This window comes from Siniperca chuatsi, linkage group LG22, assembly GCF_020085105.1.
Source record: "Siniperca chuatsi isolate FFG_IHB_CAS linkage group LG22, ASM2008510v1, whole genome shotgun sequence".
Lineage (NCBI taxonomy): Eukaryota > Metazoa > Chordata > Actinopteri > Centrarchiformes > Sinipercidae > Siniperca > Siniperca chuatsi.
In genome coordinates, this window is record NC_058063.1 from 19979144 (window position 1) to 19999653 (window position 20510).

At 39.7% G+C, this 20510-nt stretch overlaps 2 protein-coding genes and 1 non-coding gene across 13 annotated transcripts in view; 1 reads left to right on the plus strand and 2 right to left on the minus strand.

Annotated features, from left to right (window-relative positions):
* Positions 1 to 20510, minus strand: part of dysf (dysferlin, limb girdle muscular dystrophy 2B (autosomal recessive)) — a 108336-nt gene that overhangs the window by 78864 nt on the left and 8962 nt on the right. For all 11 annotated transcript variants that reach the window (XM_044182901.1, XM_044182899.1, XM_044182894.1 and 8 more), the window contains exons 2-11: positions 14173 to 14228; positions 13466 to 13557; positions 6093 to 6198; positions 4055 to 4178; positions 3684 to 3940; positions 2344 to 2472; positions 2154 to 2216; positions 1934 to 1984; positions 1739 to 1769; positions 1305 to 1420 (exon numbers count right to left, since the gene is read on the minus strand). In XM_044182901.1, coding sequence (XP_044038836.1) covers positions 1305 to 1420; positions 1739 to 1769; positions 1934 to 1984; positions 2154 to 2216; positions 2344 to 2472; positions 3684 to 3940; positions 4055 to 4178; positions 6093 to 6198; positions 13466 to 13557; positions 14173 to 14228 — 1025 coding nt within the window. The remainder of the gene's footprint in view (positions 1 to 1304; positions 1421 to 1738; positions 1770 to 1933; positions 1985 to 2153; positions 2217 to 2343; positions 2473 to 3683; positions 3941 to 4054; positions 4179 to 6092; positions 6199 to 13465; positions 13558 to 14172; positions 14229 to 20510) is intronic.
* On the plus strand, positions 4540 to 4611 carry trnap-cgg. The gene has a single exon. It is a non-coding gene; the product is annotated as a tRNA-Pro (tRNA).
* Positions 8621 to 10479, minus strand: LOC122869689 (myosin-8-like). The gene has a single exon (XM_044182918.1). The coding sequence runs from the start codon at positions 10268 to 10270 to the stop codon at positions 8690 to 8692; it is 1581 nt and encodes a 526-aa protein (XP_044038853.1). The 5' UTR covers positions 10271 to 10479; the 3' UTR covers positions 8621 to 8689.

Below are 20510 nucleotides of genomic sequence, written 5' to 3' on the forward strand. Positions count from 1 at the left end.
CTGCCTCTTAATTTCTAATCGCTGCATTTTGCATTGCGGTACAAGCTTCTCTTCAGTGTATAGGAATATTGTGAATCTTATTTATTGTGTAATATGCTGCGTATACGTTGTGCTGCTGACACTGTGTACTGACTGGGGTTTTTTTTCCCCAAGTTATAGCTAAAACAAATTCCACTAACTTTGGTGGCGTCGCCATTAAAGTGAGGTGAGCGAGGTCTGACTGAGGTCTGATGGTTTTAGAGAGAGGTGAGATCAGAGGTCCACAACAAACATCTTTGCCAACACCTGAAACCCAGTCTGAGTTCAGTGTAGAAACCTGTGGTGGAATGTAACTAAGTACATTTACTCAAGTACTGTACTTAAGAACAATTAAATACATACTTGTACTTTACATGAGTATTTCCATTTTTATGCTTTATACTTCTACTCCATTACATTTCAAAGGGAAATATTGTACTTTTACTCCACTACATTTATTTGACGCTTAGTTACTTTTTACATACAAAACATATGATATGCTTATGTGATATGATGCAGTACTATGCTACTAATCTACCCAGTAGTATACAAATGATCTAAAATAGGCTCCACACTCCAAACTACAACATTAAAATGCTCTTAAATATATTTGTTAGTGATAAAAACAGAATAATATAATACAGTATTCTATAATAATATAACACAGTGCAAGGGGCCATTCTGCATAATGAGTACTTTTACTCTTGATACTTTAAGTGCTGATAACACTTCTTTACTTTTACTTAAGTAACATTTTGAATTCAGGTATTCAGTATTTTTAGACCATGGTATTTCTACTTTTACTTAAGTAAAGGATCTCAGAACTTCTTCCACCACTTGTACAAACATATTAACAAAACATTTAAGAGGCTGAAATGATCATTAAAACTTTTGCTCTCCTTAGTTCTTTACCACTAGTGAGACGAAAGGGCAGCAGAGGAAAGGCCATGTTGTTACCTAAATCAAAATGTATGCTAGCCAGGCTCAAACTGGGGTCCAAGCTCTAGTTTTCCAGCCTCAGCTGTACTTAGTCTCACTTTGGAGACTTTGAATTCTAAATTCAGAATGCTAAAAGGCTAACAACACTATGTTGCAGTAACATTAAAAGCTACAGCATGTAATGTTCACCACCTTGTGTTAACATGCATACAATTAGCAAGACAACATGCTAACATTGCTAATATGCAAACACTACCAATGTTGGCTCAGCTTTGGACCTCCACCTCCTGACGTGAGAACAAATATCATCATGATGCTGTTTCGCTCTTTCATCCATTCAGACTCACCGGTGGCTCATCTCCAGCTGCCAAAACCAACAGGCTGACCTTCAGGTAACCTTTGACCCCAGCAGAGAGGTCGTCGGGGTCACACAGCAGCAGCCATTTCCTCAAGAAGCAGTGTCCTAAACGGAGGGGGGGGCGGGCTTAAACTCAGAAACTTTAAACTAGAACCAGGTACTAAAAAACTCTGGGCTCTGAACTTGAAGCTAAAAAATTAAAACTAATAACAACTAATAGTCCAGAACTCTGAGCCACAATATCATCCTCTATATTTTAAAAACACTTGATGATTTTGAGGTTTTTTTTCTCCCATTCTCTATTCACAGATGATTTTGGAAATTAAAATTTTATCAAACAGTTACAGTTTGGTGACAGTCTTTACACAAATACAAGAGTACAAATCACCAAAAACATTAAGTCCACATAAACATATACTCAACTGTGCTCGTTGTAGACAGTGCCCACATCCAACTGTAGAAAATATCAAAAGATTTTAGATGTTTTTTGCTTTTCAATTCACTTTTGATCACAGAACACAGTGCACTATATACTCTATGTCCAGCATTAAGTACTTTATATGTCTTTGTCAGTTGGAACAGACATGTGTACTGAAAGTTACAGCTATGACAGTTTACCTTGAATTCACCGATCACAGCATCAGTTCTGAGTGAGCAAGAGTCACACACCTGACAGGCAGAGAGAGAGAGACTTTACATTTTATCAAGAGCAACTTACAGTGAACATCAACACAGCTGAACACAACAGAATCCAAGATTCAGTGTTGCAAAATGCACTACGGCAAAATTCCTCTTCTGAATGAAACAAAATGGAGGTAAAAAAAAAAATCAGACTCACAGTGATGAAGATCGGTTCATCAAACAAGTCTGAAGGAGTCTCAAAGAAGTTCAGGAAGAACGTCTGTCGAGAGGAAAACACTTAGGTGGCAGTTTGACAGACAAACATATTGAACATTTGAATTAGAGGCTAACAGTTAGATTGTCTGTTTTCTGGCAAATTAGTTTTACTTTTAGTAATTCTTGTTTACCTCATCAAAGACTGGGTTGTTGCCTTTTCTAATGCGGGTCCTCTTGGTCTGCCCGGCTACCGTTACCTTGACAACAGGCTTGATGTTGATGCCCGGCAACTGTCGACCCTCGATGACCCGCACACGAACCTGGACAGGAAAACATTTTGTCTGTTGTACAGATTGTAAAGCCCCTTGAGGCAAATTTATGATATTGGGCTATATAAATAAAATTGACTTGACTTTATGTATTGTCTTGGTTCTTCTCATAGTTTTGTGAAAATGAAATATGTTCTGTCTTTTGTTCCTTGTGTAATATACACAGTGGCACTCTGAGTATAAACTGATGTACATTATATCCAGCACAGTACAGAATATTATGCAGCTTGAAATCCAGCTTGAATCAAAAGCAGTGGTCACATTTCTGTGTCTTTGAAATGATAAATATACATCTACAACTATTCCTAATCGATGAAGACAAAAAAAAAACAGACATGTCTGTGGTACACTACAATGAAAATATCATCAAGTGCAAATGATCTACAGGTTGTTACAGGAAAGGAGACAGGTTGGAGTTGGGTGGCTGAATGGTTGCTTTCTATAAAATGATGAACAACAGGGAAGGCAATAGAGCAAGACAGCTAAAGTTCTTAGTGACAAAGATCGAGATCCTATTTCACACCTTCCAATCTTCAGGTCATAGAACAAAATGTAATATTAACTAAGAATGAGAATGACTTTTGTACCAATGTTCTCAGCACAAACAGGGTTTAATACCCACTAGACCCACAATAATGAAAATATGCAGTGATAAAGCATCTGAGTGTCAGAACGCAAGAAGGACGTTTAAACTCCTATTTTACATGCATCTGCAGGGCCGTAGCTTCCATTTGAGGAGACGGAGGTCATGTGCTCAGTGTTTTGAGGCATGTGTAACTTTAACTTTTATCCGAAACCAGGTGTGGACACGGTCTGCCAGGATATTGATCACTGAATGCATCAACTTATATTTTGACATTTAGGCCTCAGCTCTCTGTCATATTCTCTGGTGATATGGCCTTATATACATAATACAGATGCCATATTTGATTTTAAAAAAGAGTAACATACTTCACCATCAACTCTGTTTTAAGGGACCAGCTTTCTTTGCCTCCATTTGTAACATTTACATAAAAAACGACCCTTTAGTCACGTTTTTAAGAAATGTGCCTGGAAATGATAGTAGTAGTGTTACACCAAGCCTATTGTTAATCTATTTTATATGAAACCAGGCAAACAAACACTTCAAAAAGCAAACTGCTTGTAGGACTCGTGACCTCTGTATTTCTAAAATCCAGGCTATGGCCCTGCACAGCACATACCTGTATGTCCTGTGGTTTGTTGGCCAGCGCTTTGGGCTGACTGCTGGCTCCTCTCCTCCGCTTCCTGAGCCCTCCATGGGTGTTGTAGGATGGTGGCGAGCGTTTAGGTGTCTGGGCAGTGGGGGACTCCTGGCCCGAGGGCCCCTGAGGGCCAACGATGACCATGGAGCGTCCGTCGTCGGGACCCTGGTCCTCTGTCGGCTCCAGCATCATCATACTCTCTGTATCCTCCTCGCCCATAGTGTCCAGAGAAATCACTGCATAGGTACACAAATTGACAGAAAGTAGTCCCAGGAGTACATTATAGAATAGGCCAATACAAATACAATACAAACTGATAGATTTAATAAGTAAATGACAGATTATATTACTTGTGACAGTGTCCATCTCCACACTGGGGTTGTTATGGGGCAGAGCCTCAGGCTGGGGAGGAGGCTGGAAGATTGGAGCCGATCCTGGAGGGGGCATGTAGGAAACCTGCAGGGTCAACGTGGCCTAGCGTAGACAGAGAAAGCACAATTATATTATTTAATCAGTGCTGGTAAAAAGTAAAGGGAGGGAACACAGACAATCAGCGTCGAAGACATGTTAAAGCACATCGAAAGGGGGCTGTGCGATTGACCGTGAAAAAAATGAAGATGAGGATCTGACGTGAACGTATTTCTGGGAGCACCAGAAGTCATCCCTAAAAAACAAGACTCAGCAGGTTACTGTGTTCAGTTGGGAACTAGAGTGGTTCAATTTCATTTTGTGTGTTATACTGTTGTTTTATTGTGTTTGTTAGCAATGTCACATGTGACTACGCGGTTGACATTGAGAAAAGAGGAATACTTTGTCAACTTAGCACAAGATGTCTGGCTCGTTGGTCTAGGGGTATGATTCTCGCTTCGGGTGTGAGAGGTCCCGGGTTCAAATCCCGGACGAGCCCCAGTGTTTCTTCTCTAATATTCCATCCAAAAACTGTACTTCTTTCATGAAACTCTATAAACAATTGACAGAATGCTGTCTATTTAATACTCAGTACTTTACAATGAATCCAGGTGTATGTGATGGTTAGTGTCAGGTAAAATGAGAATGTTTCCTGCTCAAACAAGCCAGTAAAGGTGTAGTCTTCTGCCTTTAACAGGAAAAAGCAACTTAAGTGATAAGCTTAAGAGTAAGTTGCTTTAAACCTATCTGAACATGTGGCTCATTGGTCTCGGGGTATGATTCTCGCTTTGGGTGTAAGAGGTCCTGGGTTCAAAACCTGGACGAGCCCAAGCTTCTGCTCACAAATATTCCTTGCAAGCTATGAAGTCTACTTTAGGACCCTATATAACATTGACATGTGAATGTGATATTGTTAGCAAAATGTTGTGTTCAAACAAGCCTGAAGAGGAGGCAAAAATGTGCAGCTGCAGTGTGAGGTTTGGAGGTCTAGCTAGAAAAGAGCTTGCACCTCCAAAACTCTGTTTCCGTAAATATTCTTCGATCATTTGTGCACACGAATTAATGTTAGTATTATGAATTTGTTAAAATACTTTTTTATTCCATTTCAAGCCCTGCTGTATCACTGCAAACGACACTCCAAAGCTATGTCACTGACATTTTCACTTTGCAAAAGGAATAGCTAAAGTGATAGCATCCACCATTCCTCAGTTCTCCCTTTAGGTATGAGAAAATGAGCATTTCAGCGGAAATACTCATACTCAAACTTAACGAATCCTCATGTCTTTATATACAAGGACGTTCACGGATGGAGAGCTTGAAATTTTATAAAAAAGACACAAAAATGAGGATTTATTCAGCATATGTTGTCTTGCAGAAGCAGTGAACTGTGTGTGGACCAGTAAAAGGTGTAGTCTTCTGCAGTTTCCTTTAACAGGAAAAAGCAACTTAAGTGATAAGCTGTAATGTTTCTGTAAACATTTTCATGTGATAATTGTTGATTTTGCCTTTGTTATGTTTCAAAAATATTTAATATTTAATCCATGAAGTGAAATCTTAAGTAAAAACTATCATCCTAAAATCCTAATATAATTTTCCAGTTAAATCTTTCCTTTAAGTTGTAAGTCATTTAGCAAATTGAATTGATTTCAAGCATTTTTTGTAGAATCAAGTCATTTGTTGTCTTGTAACGATCAGAAGTGTTGACAGGTCGGAGTGAGAGTGCATGACTTATAGATAGTTTTTTGCACTAAAAGATCTTCAAATTAAATCAGATTCAAAATGAGAAAAAGAGAGAGACAGAGTGATATGGTTGTTATTCTGACTCAGGAATGTCTTTCTCTATTTTAAGATCCAGACAGGAAACTCAGAATGATTTATGATTTGTCATTGCTTCGTGATACAATGAGACTGTAAATTAATCTGTCTGTGTCTTACTCTGTGTGTGTGTGTGTGTGTGTGTGTGTGTGTGTGAATGCTGACCCCTGTGTTGTTTCTCTTGGTGTCCAGCAGGGAGACGGTGAAGGAGGCAGCCAGGTTGGGAGAGTTGAGCACGTCTCTGAGAGCCAGCCGGCTTTCCCCCAGGAACCTGAACAGACACACACATTTAAAATGTCTTCAAGTACTGTATATGGTACATTAGTACTCTTACTAGACCCTGACTTGAGTAAAATGTATCCAACACATGAGCAGTGCTATTAACGTTAGGGTCTTCTCATAATATATAAATTTAAAACATTTTATCATAACCACCCCCAGATATTGTTTCTGTTTCCTCAGGCCAACGATGTTCCACATGAGCATAAATAAACAAGAAAAATCCAATTTCTGTAGAACAATTGAGTGAAAATGAGCAACATATGTTAGAAAAGTTGTATTAGAACATGCATATGGTCGCTTGTTCCTTTATGTACTAATTCAGTATCTCCTCAAATACATTTTATGAAACCTTCTGGCTTCTCGATCTGTGTAGAACCTGAGGAAACAGTTGGTGGTGAATCACATTTTCTGCACTGCCTTTGCAAAGGAATATATTTGTGTAGCTACATGTTACCCCCTCCCACTTACTTCCACTCTATTCCAAACTGCACTTCACAAAATGTTGTTTGCACTATCATAAATGGCAAATATGGAACATTCTTAGTTTCTTGGAAATACAGTATCTAATTCTTTAAGAACTAATGTGTGGTTTCTGTGCGTTGACTTGTCGGGCGAAAGCAACACAACTGCCTCTCAAACCTGATTGTGGGATTCATTCTCCCTCTCTGTCACTGTCCTCAAACTCACGGTCCTCACTATCAGAGGGAAAAGACCCTAATCACTCATTCAGGCTCCTTTCTTCCATTTTTATTGCTGCGAGTATTAGTAGAGTTATAGCAAAAACACTGACCATGGTCATCATTTTACATCCTAATATTTCTCCATCATTGAGCATGGTATTGTGTGATACTATGAGTAAAAAGTTCAGTTAAAATATTTATGAATGGGAGTGTGTGAGGGTCAAAAGACGTTCTGTTGCCTCGGGGCAATGGTATGCAGTACAAGGTAAATTGTAAATTACTTGGCTTGCTGGGTGATTGCTGACATAAAATATAGGTTATATATAGGAAATATAGGAGAGAACAGAGACTGTATGTGCAGAACCAGTGGAATAAAGCTGGCAGAGAGAAAACTGAAAATGTAGCGGCTTATTAGCTGTCATTTGCCCCAGTAACTTCATCATGATATAGCGGTTCTTTGAGCTAAATGCTAACGTGCAGACAATAACAAAGTTAACATGCTGATATTTAGCAGGTATAATGTTTACCATGTTCACCATCTTAGTTTAGCATGTTAGCATGTTAACATTAGCAAATTACTACTAAAAACCAGAGCCGTAGACTTGTAAACTCATCTCAGACAAGGAGGACTTGCAATTCGACTTGGACTCGTCTGCTGGGAGACTCGACTTGACTTGAGACTTGAAGTCAGAAAGCTGAGGAGACTTGACTTGTTGAGCCATAAATATTGTAAAATGCTGTGCTGTGCTAGCTTTTCCTTTTGGAGCACTGCCAAACGATCATGAATAATTAATAATGGTGATGGGGGAAATGTCTCCATATAATACACACTTACATTTGCAGCCCCGCCAATAGATGTTGAGATATTTCAGTCTGGAGCAAACCCACTGACAGACTAATGCTGCCATCCCTAACAGGCATTACATTTCTCATTAAGTTATGAGTTTTTAGCAGTTTTTTCTTTTTTCTTCTTCCTCTTTTTCCCCTTGTTGACATTGGCTTTATTTCATCATTGTTTGGGGTCTCACAAACCCAAATAATAACAATAATAATAATAATAATAGTAATAGTTTTTGTTTCCTCTGACCATTTAAAAAAAAGATATATAGCAAAGTATTGAAGTGTTTACCCTTCTTTTTGCCAATAACTGGACTTTTCAAATTTCATGAAGGTAAAAATACGGGAACATTGTTATTGCACCAAACACGGAAAAGTTTCATATGTTAAATGGGCTATGCATGGACAAATACAGTATATTGCTTTTGTTTTCTAAATTATAATTTAAAGACAACGAAATGTACAGTACAGTATGTTATCCTACATAGTGACAATACTTACTGGGGTCAATTAGTCGTAAAAGAGGTCAAACTCCCTCTTAGACAAACTTTTATGAACAAACTGTTGTAAAAATAACAGAAATACAAGTAGACTTATTATGGATTTGGGAAGTTGCAGTTAAAATGTGCTGTCAACACCAATCATAGACATAAAGCATATGAAAATCCATTGTATTTAACCAGATTTTACAGCTGTGTCTCTAAAACGGCAAACAGAGGAACAGTAATGTGTTGTTTTTTGTAGCGGGTGTCTCAAACATGTCATCACTAAAAAAATCATGTTTATAAGCAATTATAACAAAACTCAGAAAAGTCATGAAGTACCAAGTTGATAAAACAATGTTAAGTGTGTTTCTTGAGCTGTTAATGTAAAAATATCAAAATGAAAACTCAACAGTTTATTAACTGAACTTTTTATTAAAGAGTAGTCAAAGTAAGCCCCATTTCAGCTTTCCGAAGATCTTCAGTAGCTGATGTCTTCTTTTAGGGCGTCGTGTTGTCTGCTGATGTACTCTTTCTTCGCCTTCATCGCCGTACACTTCCCCTGCAGAGCTTTTTCTTTGTTCAGTTTGTTGTGAAGCTTCTGGAGTTCTTTACGAACAGCGTCATTCTGTCGGCTCATGGTGTCTCTCTGCACTTTCAGGGAATCATAAATGATGGTCAAAACTTTTTCACCCTGGAGGGCGTTGCGGAGCTCCTGAATCTTGAGTTGCAGAGCACAGTTGTCTCGGCTCAGGGCTTCGTTCTCTGCTTCTGTCACATTAATCTTCTCCTCCAAAGCTAGTTCCTTTGACCGCTTCTTCTCCAGCTCCTGAACTTCTTTTTGCAGAGCGTTGTTTTGGTTGTTTAGAACTTTTTTCTCTGCCTTCACTGACTTATAATTTGCCTTAAAAGCACTCAGATTTCCGAGGTTCTCGTTGAAAACCTGACTTTCTGCAGTCACTCTGTTGATTTTTTGCTTTAAGGCGTCTGTCTGCTCCTTTAACAGGTCATACTTGTACTTCCAGTCTTCTTCATTCAGAAGCTTCTTGTACATCTCAGAATGTGTTTTAATCAGGACTTTACTTTGTGCCAGCAGGACTTTCTCCGCACTTTCCAGTTCTTCATATTTGTCTTTTAAAGTTTTTTGAATCTGGAGCCGTCTGGTGATTACCTGGATTTGCTGTTGCAAATTGTTGTTTTCTCTCTTCAAATCGCCCATGCGGTCCATCCTTTCCCTGCACAGGTCACCCCAGATCTTTTCATCTTTGTACTCCTTCTTGAGACCCTGGAGTTCCTGCCGCAGGGCGTCATTTTGACGGCTCATGTCCTCTTTTGACACTTTCATTGCATCGTTCATTTTATGCAAAGCTTTTTCCTTCTGGAGCTCTTTGTAGATCTCCTGAATCTCGTGTCGCAAAGCATCATTCTGCTGGCTAATCGCCTCCCTCTCGGCTTTCGCAGCATTGTAGGATTCATCCAGAGCTTTGACTTGTTGATGCCTCTCCTTGAGCTGCAGGATTTCCTTTTGCATGGCGTCGTTTTGCTGGCTCAGTGCCTCAGCCTGCTTTTTCTTTGCAGCAGACATTTCTTCCAAAGCTGTTTCATTTTGGAGTTTTTCCTGCAGGTCCTGAATTTCTTTTTGGAGCTCAACATGCTCTTGTCTCGCAGCTTCACTCGCTGCATTCAATGTATTAATCCTGTCGTCCAAGGTTTCGTGATCTACTAAGATCTTAAACTCTTGAAACTTTTGTTGCAGAGCGTGACGGTGACGGTCCAACTCCTTTTTGGACGCTTTCGTATCTCTGTACTTTGCTTTCAAAGTGATATGACCTTTGACCTTGTTACGAAACGCTGTCACTTCTTTTTGAAGGGAGTTACATTTTTCGTTTGCAACCTTTTCCTCTGCCTTCATTTTATCATATATAGTCGCCAAACTTTCACAGCTCTTAAGCTGTCTCTTGAGCTTGTGGAGAGCCTTAATCCGTTGATTGATGGCCCGTAGGCTCTTTTTCATGGCATTGACGTTGCTACCCTTATCTCTTTGTTCCTGGTGGAGATCCATGTTGTCGTTCTCCGAGGACTCCAGAGGAGGGACGTTCTGTTGGTCGCAACTCGGTTTTTGCTCTCTTAAAGCTCGTCAGTGTAAAATACTTGTCTCAGTTTGCCAAGGAAATACAGTACCAAGCCGTATTGTCAGTGCTCAAGAGGTAATAACCATAGTGAGAGTCTGTCTCTCCTTGAGGTGTCATAAGTAGTTCCACTTAGAATGTTGGCAGTGGATCAAAGCACAGAGTGTGACATCACTTCCTGTTCTACAATGGAATACCTGCACAATGCTGACAAAACAGTACTGTATGTAATCAATAAGTTGCCCTGGCAACAATGAACTGTGGGACCTTATTGACCCCCTTCTCCTCTTCCCACTATGTATACATTGTGCATGTAGCCTGTCGCCCATCAAGTACACACAGCACACTACATGTGGCAGATTCATTACACTGTATTTTGCCTAAATATGCCAAAGTACCCCTGCACTAAAACAGTCTTCCCATAAGGTCCATTAGTAGCTGTTCTGGAGCTTTCTATCATATCACACACTCTTCCTTGGCATAGTGAGCTGCCCAGCTGTGTGAACGGAATTGTTAACATTTCTCTGAGCATTTTTAAGCTTCTTGTCCACGTTAGCTTAGAAGATGTGATTTCTTTCTTGATCTTGTAAACAGCACTTTAGCACAAAACAATCTCATCTCTGATGAGCCTTGTGGTGAAATTGTTTCGTGAACTGCTGTTTACATGCTCGAAATGGACTCAAGTATATATCCTATTCTATCACTTTATTCTGCCATATGCACGTTCTTTGAATTCAAACTCAGATCATGTATTGCACTCAGGTGTTTTGATGAACTCATTTGATTTTTGTTTACATTTTGTCTTCATGTTTTCATGTTTTGTTGGTTTTTATACCCTGTTAAGAGTTATAACATGGCAACAAAGTGTGTACAGAACTGTGTATGAAACAGACATGTTCTGAATGAATCTGTGTTTTGAGGTGGTACATTCTTACAAGCTTTGGTAATAGAAACAGACAATATAAATATTGATAACTCCCCATCCAAGGACATACCATCTAATTGTTCAGTGTCTAATTGATCAAAAACAGCTGCAGAAAGTGCTCGTTTAGGGTGTGAGAGGGCCCAGGTTTGAATCCTGGACGAGCCTGCAAATTCAGAGCTACTTCTAGTCCATTCTTTGTCTTTCACACTTAAGGACAGGCTGTGAAATCCAATGATGCATGGGTCAAACATAAAGCTTGTTATAGTGTACATTATATTATTACACAATAATGGCACTGCACAAGGAAAAATGCTTTGGCTTGAATAACAGTTCTTCTCTTGCTTTTTTTCGCTTCCCTGTTGTAATTCAATAGAAATGAGAAAATGATAATGTTTACGTCACAAATTGTGATAGTTATTCAAAAAGACAAGAGGCTTAAAATGTTATTACCAGGATGGCACCCAAGTGTACTAACTTCTCTAAACAGAGTGGTGATAGATGTTCAGTACATGTATGATTGAATCTTTAACACTAAATCCACAAGGTGAACTGAGTTTACTGAATCATCATCATCGTCACTGACCAAAGCAATGTCTTTTAGCTCTGGAGCTCCCCTCACCCACAACTTTTGTCCATATGTTGTGAAGCTATAGACCTTATAAACGGTGCTTATACAGGCCTTATTTTGTACTAAATAGAACAAAACAGTTCAAACCAGCAACAAACTGAACTTACTACTGAATTGAAAACAGTCAGAAGCAGCTTCGTATTATGAATGTGTTATGAATCGCATATTGCTTAAAAAAATTTACTACATAGTCAGCTACTACAACTTTTTCAACTGACCTGAACCTGAACGAACGTTAATAAATTCATGCTTGTGCTGCAAACATGCAGTGAAATGCAACTGACAACTTTTGGTACAGCAAACCAAAGAGGTCACACTCTGGTCTGAGTGTACCATGAGAGAATGATGAATGGATCACTAAATCAATCAACACATCAGTCGGTGAATGGGGGGAAATATGTATGAATAAATACTCGACGACCACAATGAGAGGATGACCCGATTCTTTCATGCCTGCCCCTTCCCCTCTGAAGGCACTCCAACATGCTTGACATCTGGATGAAGCGGAACAGTCCAAAAATAACCATCTGAAGGGGTGTTTTCATAAGACAAACAACTTTGGGCCATGGACCACACCCCTGTCTGTGCCCTGGGTTTGGTCCGATCTGTCCACTGCTTGCGTCTAAGTCTAACAATGCCACAGTTCTTATCTATATTCCTGTACTCTGAGCTATGGGAAGGATTTATCAGTATTCTATATGTGTACATGATTATCAATACAAGTGCAAATATAGAAAGAATGTATGAATGTACTTTACAACATTGCCACTGATGGGATGATATTAAAAATGTTCACAAGCTGTTAAAATGTGATGATAGAATTTCACGTTTGCCGCTTTTTTGTGGTCTCTTCACAGAGGCAAAACTGTATATCAAATTAAATATCAGAAACCCATAATTTAGAGTCACTGTTTTAACTAAACAAACTAGCTTTCAAAGTGACAGATGAAAATTTCACTCGACTTTGGTCACAATTCATGTTAATCACTGAGGACATTAATTTGTCCAATAGGTCTGGAGAATGCAAGTAGCCTAAATTGTTCTATATCAAGGTGTTTTTGACAGCTGACATCCGACAGCATCTGTGCCAAAGTACCATTCCCTACAGGCTGCTGCTATCCACCTACACTAATCTCATCACAGCATTATTACTATAACAAGCTTAGCTAACCAAGGTGTGGTTTCTGTGCTTGCCATGGTCACACAGTAAAGTTCAACCATTGTCAACTCTGATGGCAGCAGCAAACACAAGAGTGGCAGCCAGCCTCTCTCTCCTTGCCACTGCCGCCTACTTCGGTGGCATGCTAACATTTGCTAATTAGCACTAAATACAAAGTACAGCTGAGGCTGATGGGAATGTTATTTGGTCATAAACCCTACTGGACAAATTGAAATTTTGACCTGATGATGGCACTGAATGAAAAGTCAGGGGATCACCAAAGTTATTAAAATTCATCCTGAGGGGAACATGACCATCTGCACCAAATTTCATGACAAAAAATGTCAACCCCATGGTGACACTAGAGGATAATTCAGGGTCTCACCAAAGTCATTCAGCCACACAGCAGTCAGTACCTGTTTCTCCCCATCTTCTCATGGTCTTTGACAACACAATGCAGCTCTGCTCCAGAGTCCAGAGGAATCCCCTTCAGATCCCATTCAAAACCCTGACAGAGAGACAGGAAACAACATTAGTTGAAAATAAAAGAAAGAAGAAACTGTAACAAATATAACATGTTTTCACAGTGTTGAGGTTCGGGTAACTGCCAAAATAGAGAAGCGCCGGAACAGAAAGGGTCTTAAGGCCACACATGGCAGTTATGATTTGGCTGAAATGCTCAAAATGGTTGTGAGAGTTAACGTTAGCATCCAAAAATCCAGGAATGTGTTGTAAGTGAGGTAGATATATTTTTATTAGCATCTAAAAGCGGTTTGTGCGATCAGCCTTGTCTGGTATGCTTTTCTGCTATAAATTCATCACTTCCTGTTGGTGTAAAGATTTCTAGCGATCAGAATTTAGTCTGGGGAACAGGGTGAACCTATGTCATCTCTCTGTTACACCTCCCCTTTATGATTTAGGCTGATAAGATGGGTGTATTTTCAAATTAAAACATCCCTCTGACAGCTTTAATAAGTACTGTCCACCACGAGCTACAAGAAAAGCTTCAATTCAAAAGGATTTTAGAGGTGTTCGAAGTCCATTCATTCTTTGGGTTTTTTTACCAAATATCTGAGGCAACACCGTCGAAATAGCAAACAATGAATTTGAGGTTGTGACGAACCTCGTTCCAAACAGGGTTAGGGTTGTTCTTGATGACCTTTGTCTTCTTCTTAGACCCTGAAGAAAATGGAGAAACAGGAACATGAAGAGTTAGTTTATGAAACAGTAAAACATTTTGGGTCCAACATGCAAGTAACTGTGCTGTCTTTAAAACCCTTTAGTTAGCGTAATCTTAGCAAACTGACTTAATGAGGAGAAAATAAACTTTGCAACCACACAACACACACACACACACACACACACACACACACACGCAGTGGAGCAAAATAGATTTTGTGTGTGTGCATGGGCGTGTGTGTGTGTTATCTTTCTGGGGCTTCCTGTAACATGGACTTCTGAGCTCTGATTTCCTGTCTGTTGGGCACTCTGGCAGGAAGTGGGACGTAAGATGGACCAATAAACTGCCAGGATTCATCATTCGCTTCTTAAGAGCCCACAGAACACACACACACACACACACACGAATGTGATGTGTCACGAATGTGAAGTTAGTGAACTATCACTAACTTCACAGTTCAACTAACAGTGAACTATCATCTTTTCCATTTGGTTTTAGTCAAAAAGAGGAATAGAAGCAGACGCACACACACAGAGATTAATATGTTCTTTCCAGATGAAAGGAAACAGAGACAATGACTTTGTCTGATTTCAGAAGCTACTGATTAATTTCCAGGGAATGACCGCTGGACAAAGCCTGGAATAGATAAACAAGGCTAAGAGTCTACAGCGCTGCTAGCAGCTCTGTGAGGCTGGGCTTAGGCACAGCCGTGCTTTGAGCTAAATGCTAACATCATCATGCTAACTTGCTTACAATGACATTTACCATGTTACTATGCATGTTAGCGTGCTAAAATTTGGTAATTAGCCGTGAACACAAAGTACAGCTGAGGCTGATGGGAATGTCATTCGTTTTTCAGGTATTTGGTCATAAACAAAGATATTGGACAATTAAAAAGAAAGTCAGTAGATCACCAAAGTTATTAAGATTCATCTTGAGGGGAAAATGATTGTCTGAACTAAATTTAATGACATCTCACTCAAAACCACAAATGTCAACCCCATGGTGGCACTAGAGCAAATGTCTGAGGGTTACCAAAGTCGTGAGACTTTCGTTCAACTCATAATGAAGCATATAATCCTTCAACAAAACACGGAGATATGTGTTTTCAGGCACGCTAGTGGCATGGCTCTGGGGATGGCAATGTCGACGACTTTGTCGGTTGACCTCTTTGGTCCACACTGAAATTTCTATGACATTTTGAACAGACATTCATGGTTCCCTGAGGATGAATACAACTGACTTTGGGGATCCTCTGACCTTTCATCTAGCACCACCAGCCTTTTTAAAACCAATATTCAAAACGAGACTTGTTTCCTGAAATGTTTTGGAAGTGCATGGCTTTACCCAACAATGACATGGTGTAAACAAAAGAAATAATGAAATATAACATTTAAAAAAAAGATCAGGGCTACATCTGGAGGTGGCTTTCCCATTGCACCAGTGAAATAATCAGTTTAGTTCACATTTACTTTAAAAACAAAAACTGAACATTAACAACACAGCCAAGAAATCTTGACTGACCAAAAGTCAGTAGCGGTACACAACTCCATCCACTGATCTATAGATTTGTTGATTAATGAAAATGTTGCCTAAAACTCCATGTTCGTCCAACTGATGGTCTTGATTTCAGAGCAATTCAGGTTCACACTGCATGTATTGTTAATGCACACACACACACACAGACACACATTCTTTCTCTCCTTACACACACACACCCAGAGAATGGCTGTTTGCTTTCCTGTTTTGTTTTCCCCACAGTCATCACCCAATGTGAGAACACACACACACACACACACACACACACACATGCACACCAATGTACCTTTACACACACACAAACAAGTACATTCTTACGCAAATACACCCACACAAATACCTACGTAAGTGTACCTCCGTTCTTGGACGATGTCTTAAAAAACACCTCCACCCTTCCATAGAGGGGTTGAGAGGGTACATTATATTTGTGTGTGTGTGTGTGTGTGTGTGTGTGTGTGTGTGTGTGTGTGTGTGTGTGTGTGTGTGTGAACTGTGTAAATCTCCCAAGAGCTTATATCAGAGTTAGCATCTCAGAGACAGGAAGTGGCACAGCATCAACTTCCTGGTTGGTTCAGCTTGGCACAGTTTCTGTCATTCTGTCATGAGCCGAGAATAGAACAAGCTGTGACCCACAGTGCTGTGAAATATCTATGGGAAAGCTAAGTTTAGATATGGGCGGCGTGTGTGTGTGTGTGTGTGTGTGTGTGTGTGTGTGTGTTGATGTATCTGTGGTCAGTTCAAAAGGATTCACACTGTTTCACACTTTTAAAAATACATTTTCTTAATGTATATTTAAAGTTTAAGATTAGGATCAATCACTGCCCACATCTCAAATGTTAGCAAGGAATCTGGTGTTTCACTGAATGGATGGATTTTTCCTAACTACTGAGCCAATCAGAGCCTTTATTGGGACTAAAGTTGATGACTTCATCAAGCTGAGCCAGACAGATAGGTATATCTTAAAAAAAAAAAAAAAAGTGATTTCATAAGCGTTCATATTTTGTTTTTGGTGACTTCAAGTGGTTTGACCTGTTGCAGTGATGTAGACGTGTACTCCAGGGTGTGTCAGTACACTGTGACATCATTGTTGGGTGTGATCAGGAGCGCAACAGAGAGGGCATCTGCATTTCAGCCTGGTGGTAAGTTACTCTTAAAAGATACCCTGTGGAGTTTTGTTAAAAACAATCAAAATATATGTTTACAATTATTAAGTGCGCACTTCCATCCACCTGTTCTTAAGAACATTTTGAATTTGCACATAAAAAAGCTGAATTCTGAAAAGTGAAAAATCTTGAAATATTGCCAAAAAATGTTATGCTTGGCTGAGGTGGAAGAGTGGGTGTATAGATAAAAATGAAATATGACTAAGTGCAATGGAAACAGACTTAGCAAATTAATCATGACGTACGTGAAGCATGTGACTTAAAGGTCCACCGAAGTGTCCTAGATAAAATATTAGATCTGTGTGGAGGGATGAGGAGACTGTAACCTTGAATCCTTTTGAATCCCTTATTGAATCTAGATTAATCTAGATATTAAGATATTAATCTAGATTTAGCTTTCAGCATTTACAATTTACTACAGTTATAGAAAAACTGAACTTCAAAGATTCAGTTGAGATCTCTAATCACCTTTTGTTGGCTGAAAAGCCTAATTATGTTTTCTATAAAAAGTGCCCTCACTTTTTATAGATAGCATAATTAGGCTAATGTTCATAAAGCTACAACCTGAAAATGAGGTGAACAGCATAACATATGAAATGTTGTTTAAATGTATCTGGCACGCTGAAATACTGAACTATCTATTTTCCAATAACAGGAAACCTTTGTGCGTTAGTCCAATGTCTTGACGAACTAATACAAGACTGCTGTGTGCGTGTGTGTGTGTGTATCCACATGGTAGAAATGCACTTATTGTAAGTCGCTTTGGATAAAAGCATCAGCTAAATAAATGTAATGTAACGTGTGTCCAGGCTGTACTTAGCTCAGGGCTGGGATGAATAAGCAGGGTTGCCAGTTTTTATTTTTGACGGAAAACAACACTTATCGTTCCAATAACAAGACTTTGGCCGGAAATCCTGCCTTCAGCACACAAACACAAGCACATGTTATGATATTTAATCACATGTACACATGCTTCATCACCTACATCTGCAGACACATGGCCACAAACATGATGTAGAGGTACATTTAAAAAAAGTAAACTATCTGTATGTTAGCAATCATAACATCTCTCTCATTCTACGCTCTAACCTGCTCATCAAAACATTGCTCAGCAGCTCCACGGGTCTTCAAAACTCTACGTGGTCCATTTATTACATTTCAAACAATCCAGACATTATTTGCAAAAGTTTGCCCAGTCCCTGCAATATTTCCACAAACATATTCAAAACCACTGTAATAACCCAAAATCAGTTTAAGCCTTGTCCTAAGATGTTCCTGAATGTCATCAAAAAAGGTGAAATTGGTGCCAAAAAGCTGATACACAAATGCTCTCAAAGCGTTTTGCAGTTTGTCAGAAATGATTTTGGGATACAATAATCACAGCAAAAGTCTATCCCACCCTCTGTATTCAACTTAATCTGGATTAAATATTAGTAGTATTTTTGGATCTGTATTTTACTTTTGATGGTGAGTAAAATACATGTTTAATTATTTGCACAAAATTTCATAAACAGTTTGGAAAAGTTTATCTCTCTCTCTCTCTCTCTCTCACACACACACACACACACACAAACACACACATTCTCTGTAATTTCTATAAATGGACATGGTATCTGTTTTCTGAAGGGGAGGAAACTCTCTCTCTCTCTGCTCTAAATTCCTTAAGTTGTTGCAACCCAGAAACACTTGACAGTTCATTACTTTCCCATTAGAATATAATACTTCCAACCACAATAAATAAATAAAGCAGATTTTATGGTAATCTCTGGAAGACCCTAAACGTTTCATAGTTCAGTATCAACATGCAGATGGTGTTTGATTTCAACTACAATCTGCCTTACAGTTCAACATTTTACACTCACTTTAATTTGTGCCTCCTGCTCCTCACAACAAGTATGGAAGTACAAGCATGTGTGTGTGTGATGGCACCAGGAAACAGTGTCAGGACAAAGGCAGGAAGTTAACAGCAGAGCTCACCTCATTAAGAAGGCAGACACTGACTCATGGAAAGTACAACAACAAAGTGATGGAAAAACGGACCAGGTAGCCAAGTCACCTTCACCATGAAACATTTGGCATCTTCAGTTGAGTTAAATGAAGTTAAAAAGGTGTTCACTTGGAGGCTGCTTTCAGCCAGCTGTACTCTAACACAGGTGCAGGCTTGAGACATTCATCTTGGCGTTGAGTGTCGCTAGACCTGACTTACTTGAGACTTGACTCCATAAAAGATATGATTCGAAAGCAAAAACATTCAAGTCTCAAGTTTTGACCTGGAAAATCCCAGAACAATAAGAAATGAGACAGCTATAGGCAGGCAGACTTGTTTATGGAGACTTCACTTGGGCTTGCCTTCAAGGAATTGAGATTTGACTTGATACGTCCTCTGACAGACTTGTGGCCTGACTTGGACTTATCTTGAATGACTTGAGACTAGACCTGGTTTTTGTGCATCAGGGGATACTTCTGCAGTTGCCAGGGTGTACGCGGGAGGTTTGTGGAGTACAGCTAATTTAAAAACAAACTGAAATCATGATCCTGTAAAATTCCTGTGTTTGGAAGAAGAATAAACATTACAACTTGATGTGAGGCTGATCTTCAGTATATTTATTGTCACAATAACCAAATAAACCACCAGCAACGACAAGCTGACTTCACAGGATACCCCTCCAACCATCCTGTTGTAACACACTAAATCCACATGCTGTGATTGAGAGTACCTGAAAACTAGTTAGGAAGTAATGGGTAAATGGTTGAAATGCCCAGCTTCCGCCTCTCCAGAAAAGAGAGACCAGGTGTCATGGTACAGCTGTACCATTCCAGCGTTTCTGTCTGTCTTTCCCCTGTTGGTTCTCCTCCTGTGTGTATATGTGTGTGTGTGTGTGTGTGTGTGTGTATGCTGTGGGGCGTGGCCTCTGAGAAACTGCCAATCAACAGCTGACACACCTGCTACCCATCTACTGCTGCTCACCTGTTCTCCATCCACAATCACACCTGACGGCATGTCTACCCGGCTCTTCACACCAGTCTTAGCCAGCTCATCTGTTTATCTTAGTGGTACAAGGCCTCGGCTCCTGACTACCTTCTTTGTGATATTACCTGCTTGTTATCAGAACGCCTGACACTTTGACTCCCTGTACCCAGGTTCGCTCATGTCGCCTGCCTCCAAGTTGCCTACCGGCTTTCCCTCAGCCTGCCTGCTCTCCTCAGCCTCGTGTCGGTCCGCTGTCTGCCTCCAGTCTACCTCCAGTCTACCGGCTTCCAGCATTACCTCCACACTCCTGGTTCCTCGTTGTGTTTCCTATAAATAAACAGAACCTACTACTTCACTTCCACTGTCCTGGACCCTTTTGGGTCCAGCCCTGGTATACCATAACACTAAGCCTAATCGTTCCAGGATCACTAAGTCTTTAAAAATATCCACTTTTATATAGTTAATATAATATAGTTAAAAATGAACACATTTGGAACATGAGTGGTGTCAATAGGGGTACTTGAGCTGATGGGCTGTGGGGGTAAATCAGACAAAAATGGCTGGGTGTTCTTTTGAATGGATTGTAAACAATGGCATGCGTCACTATC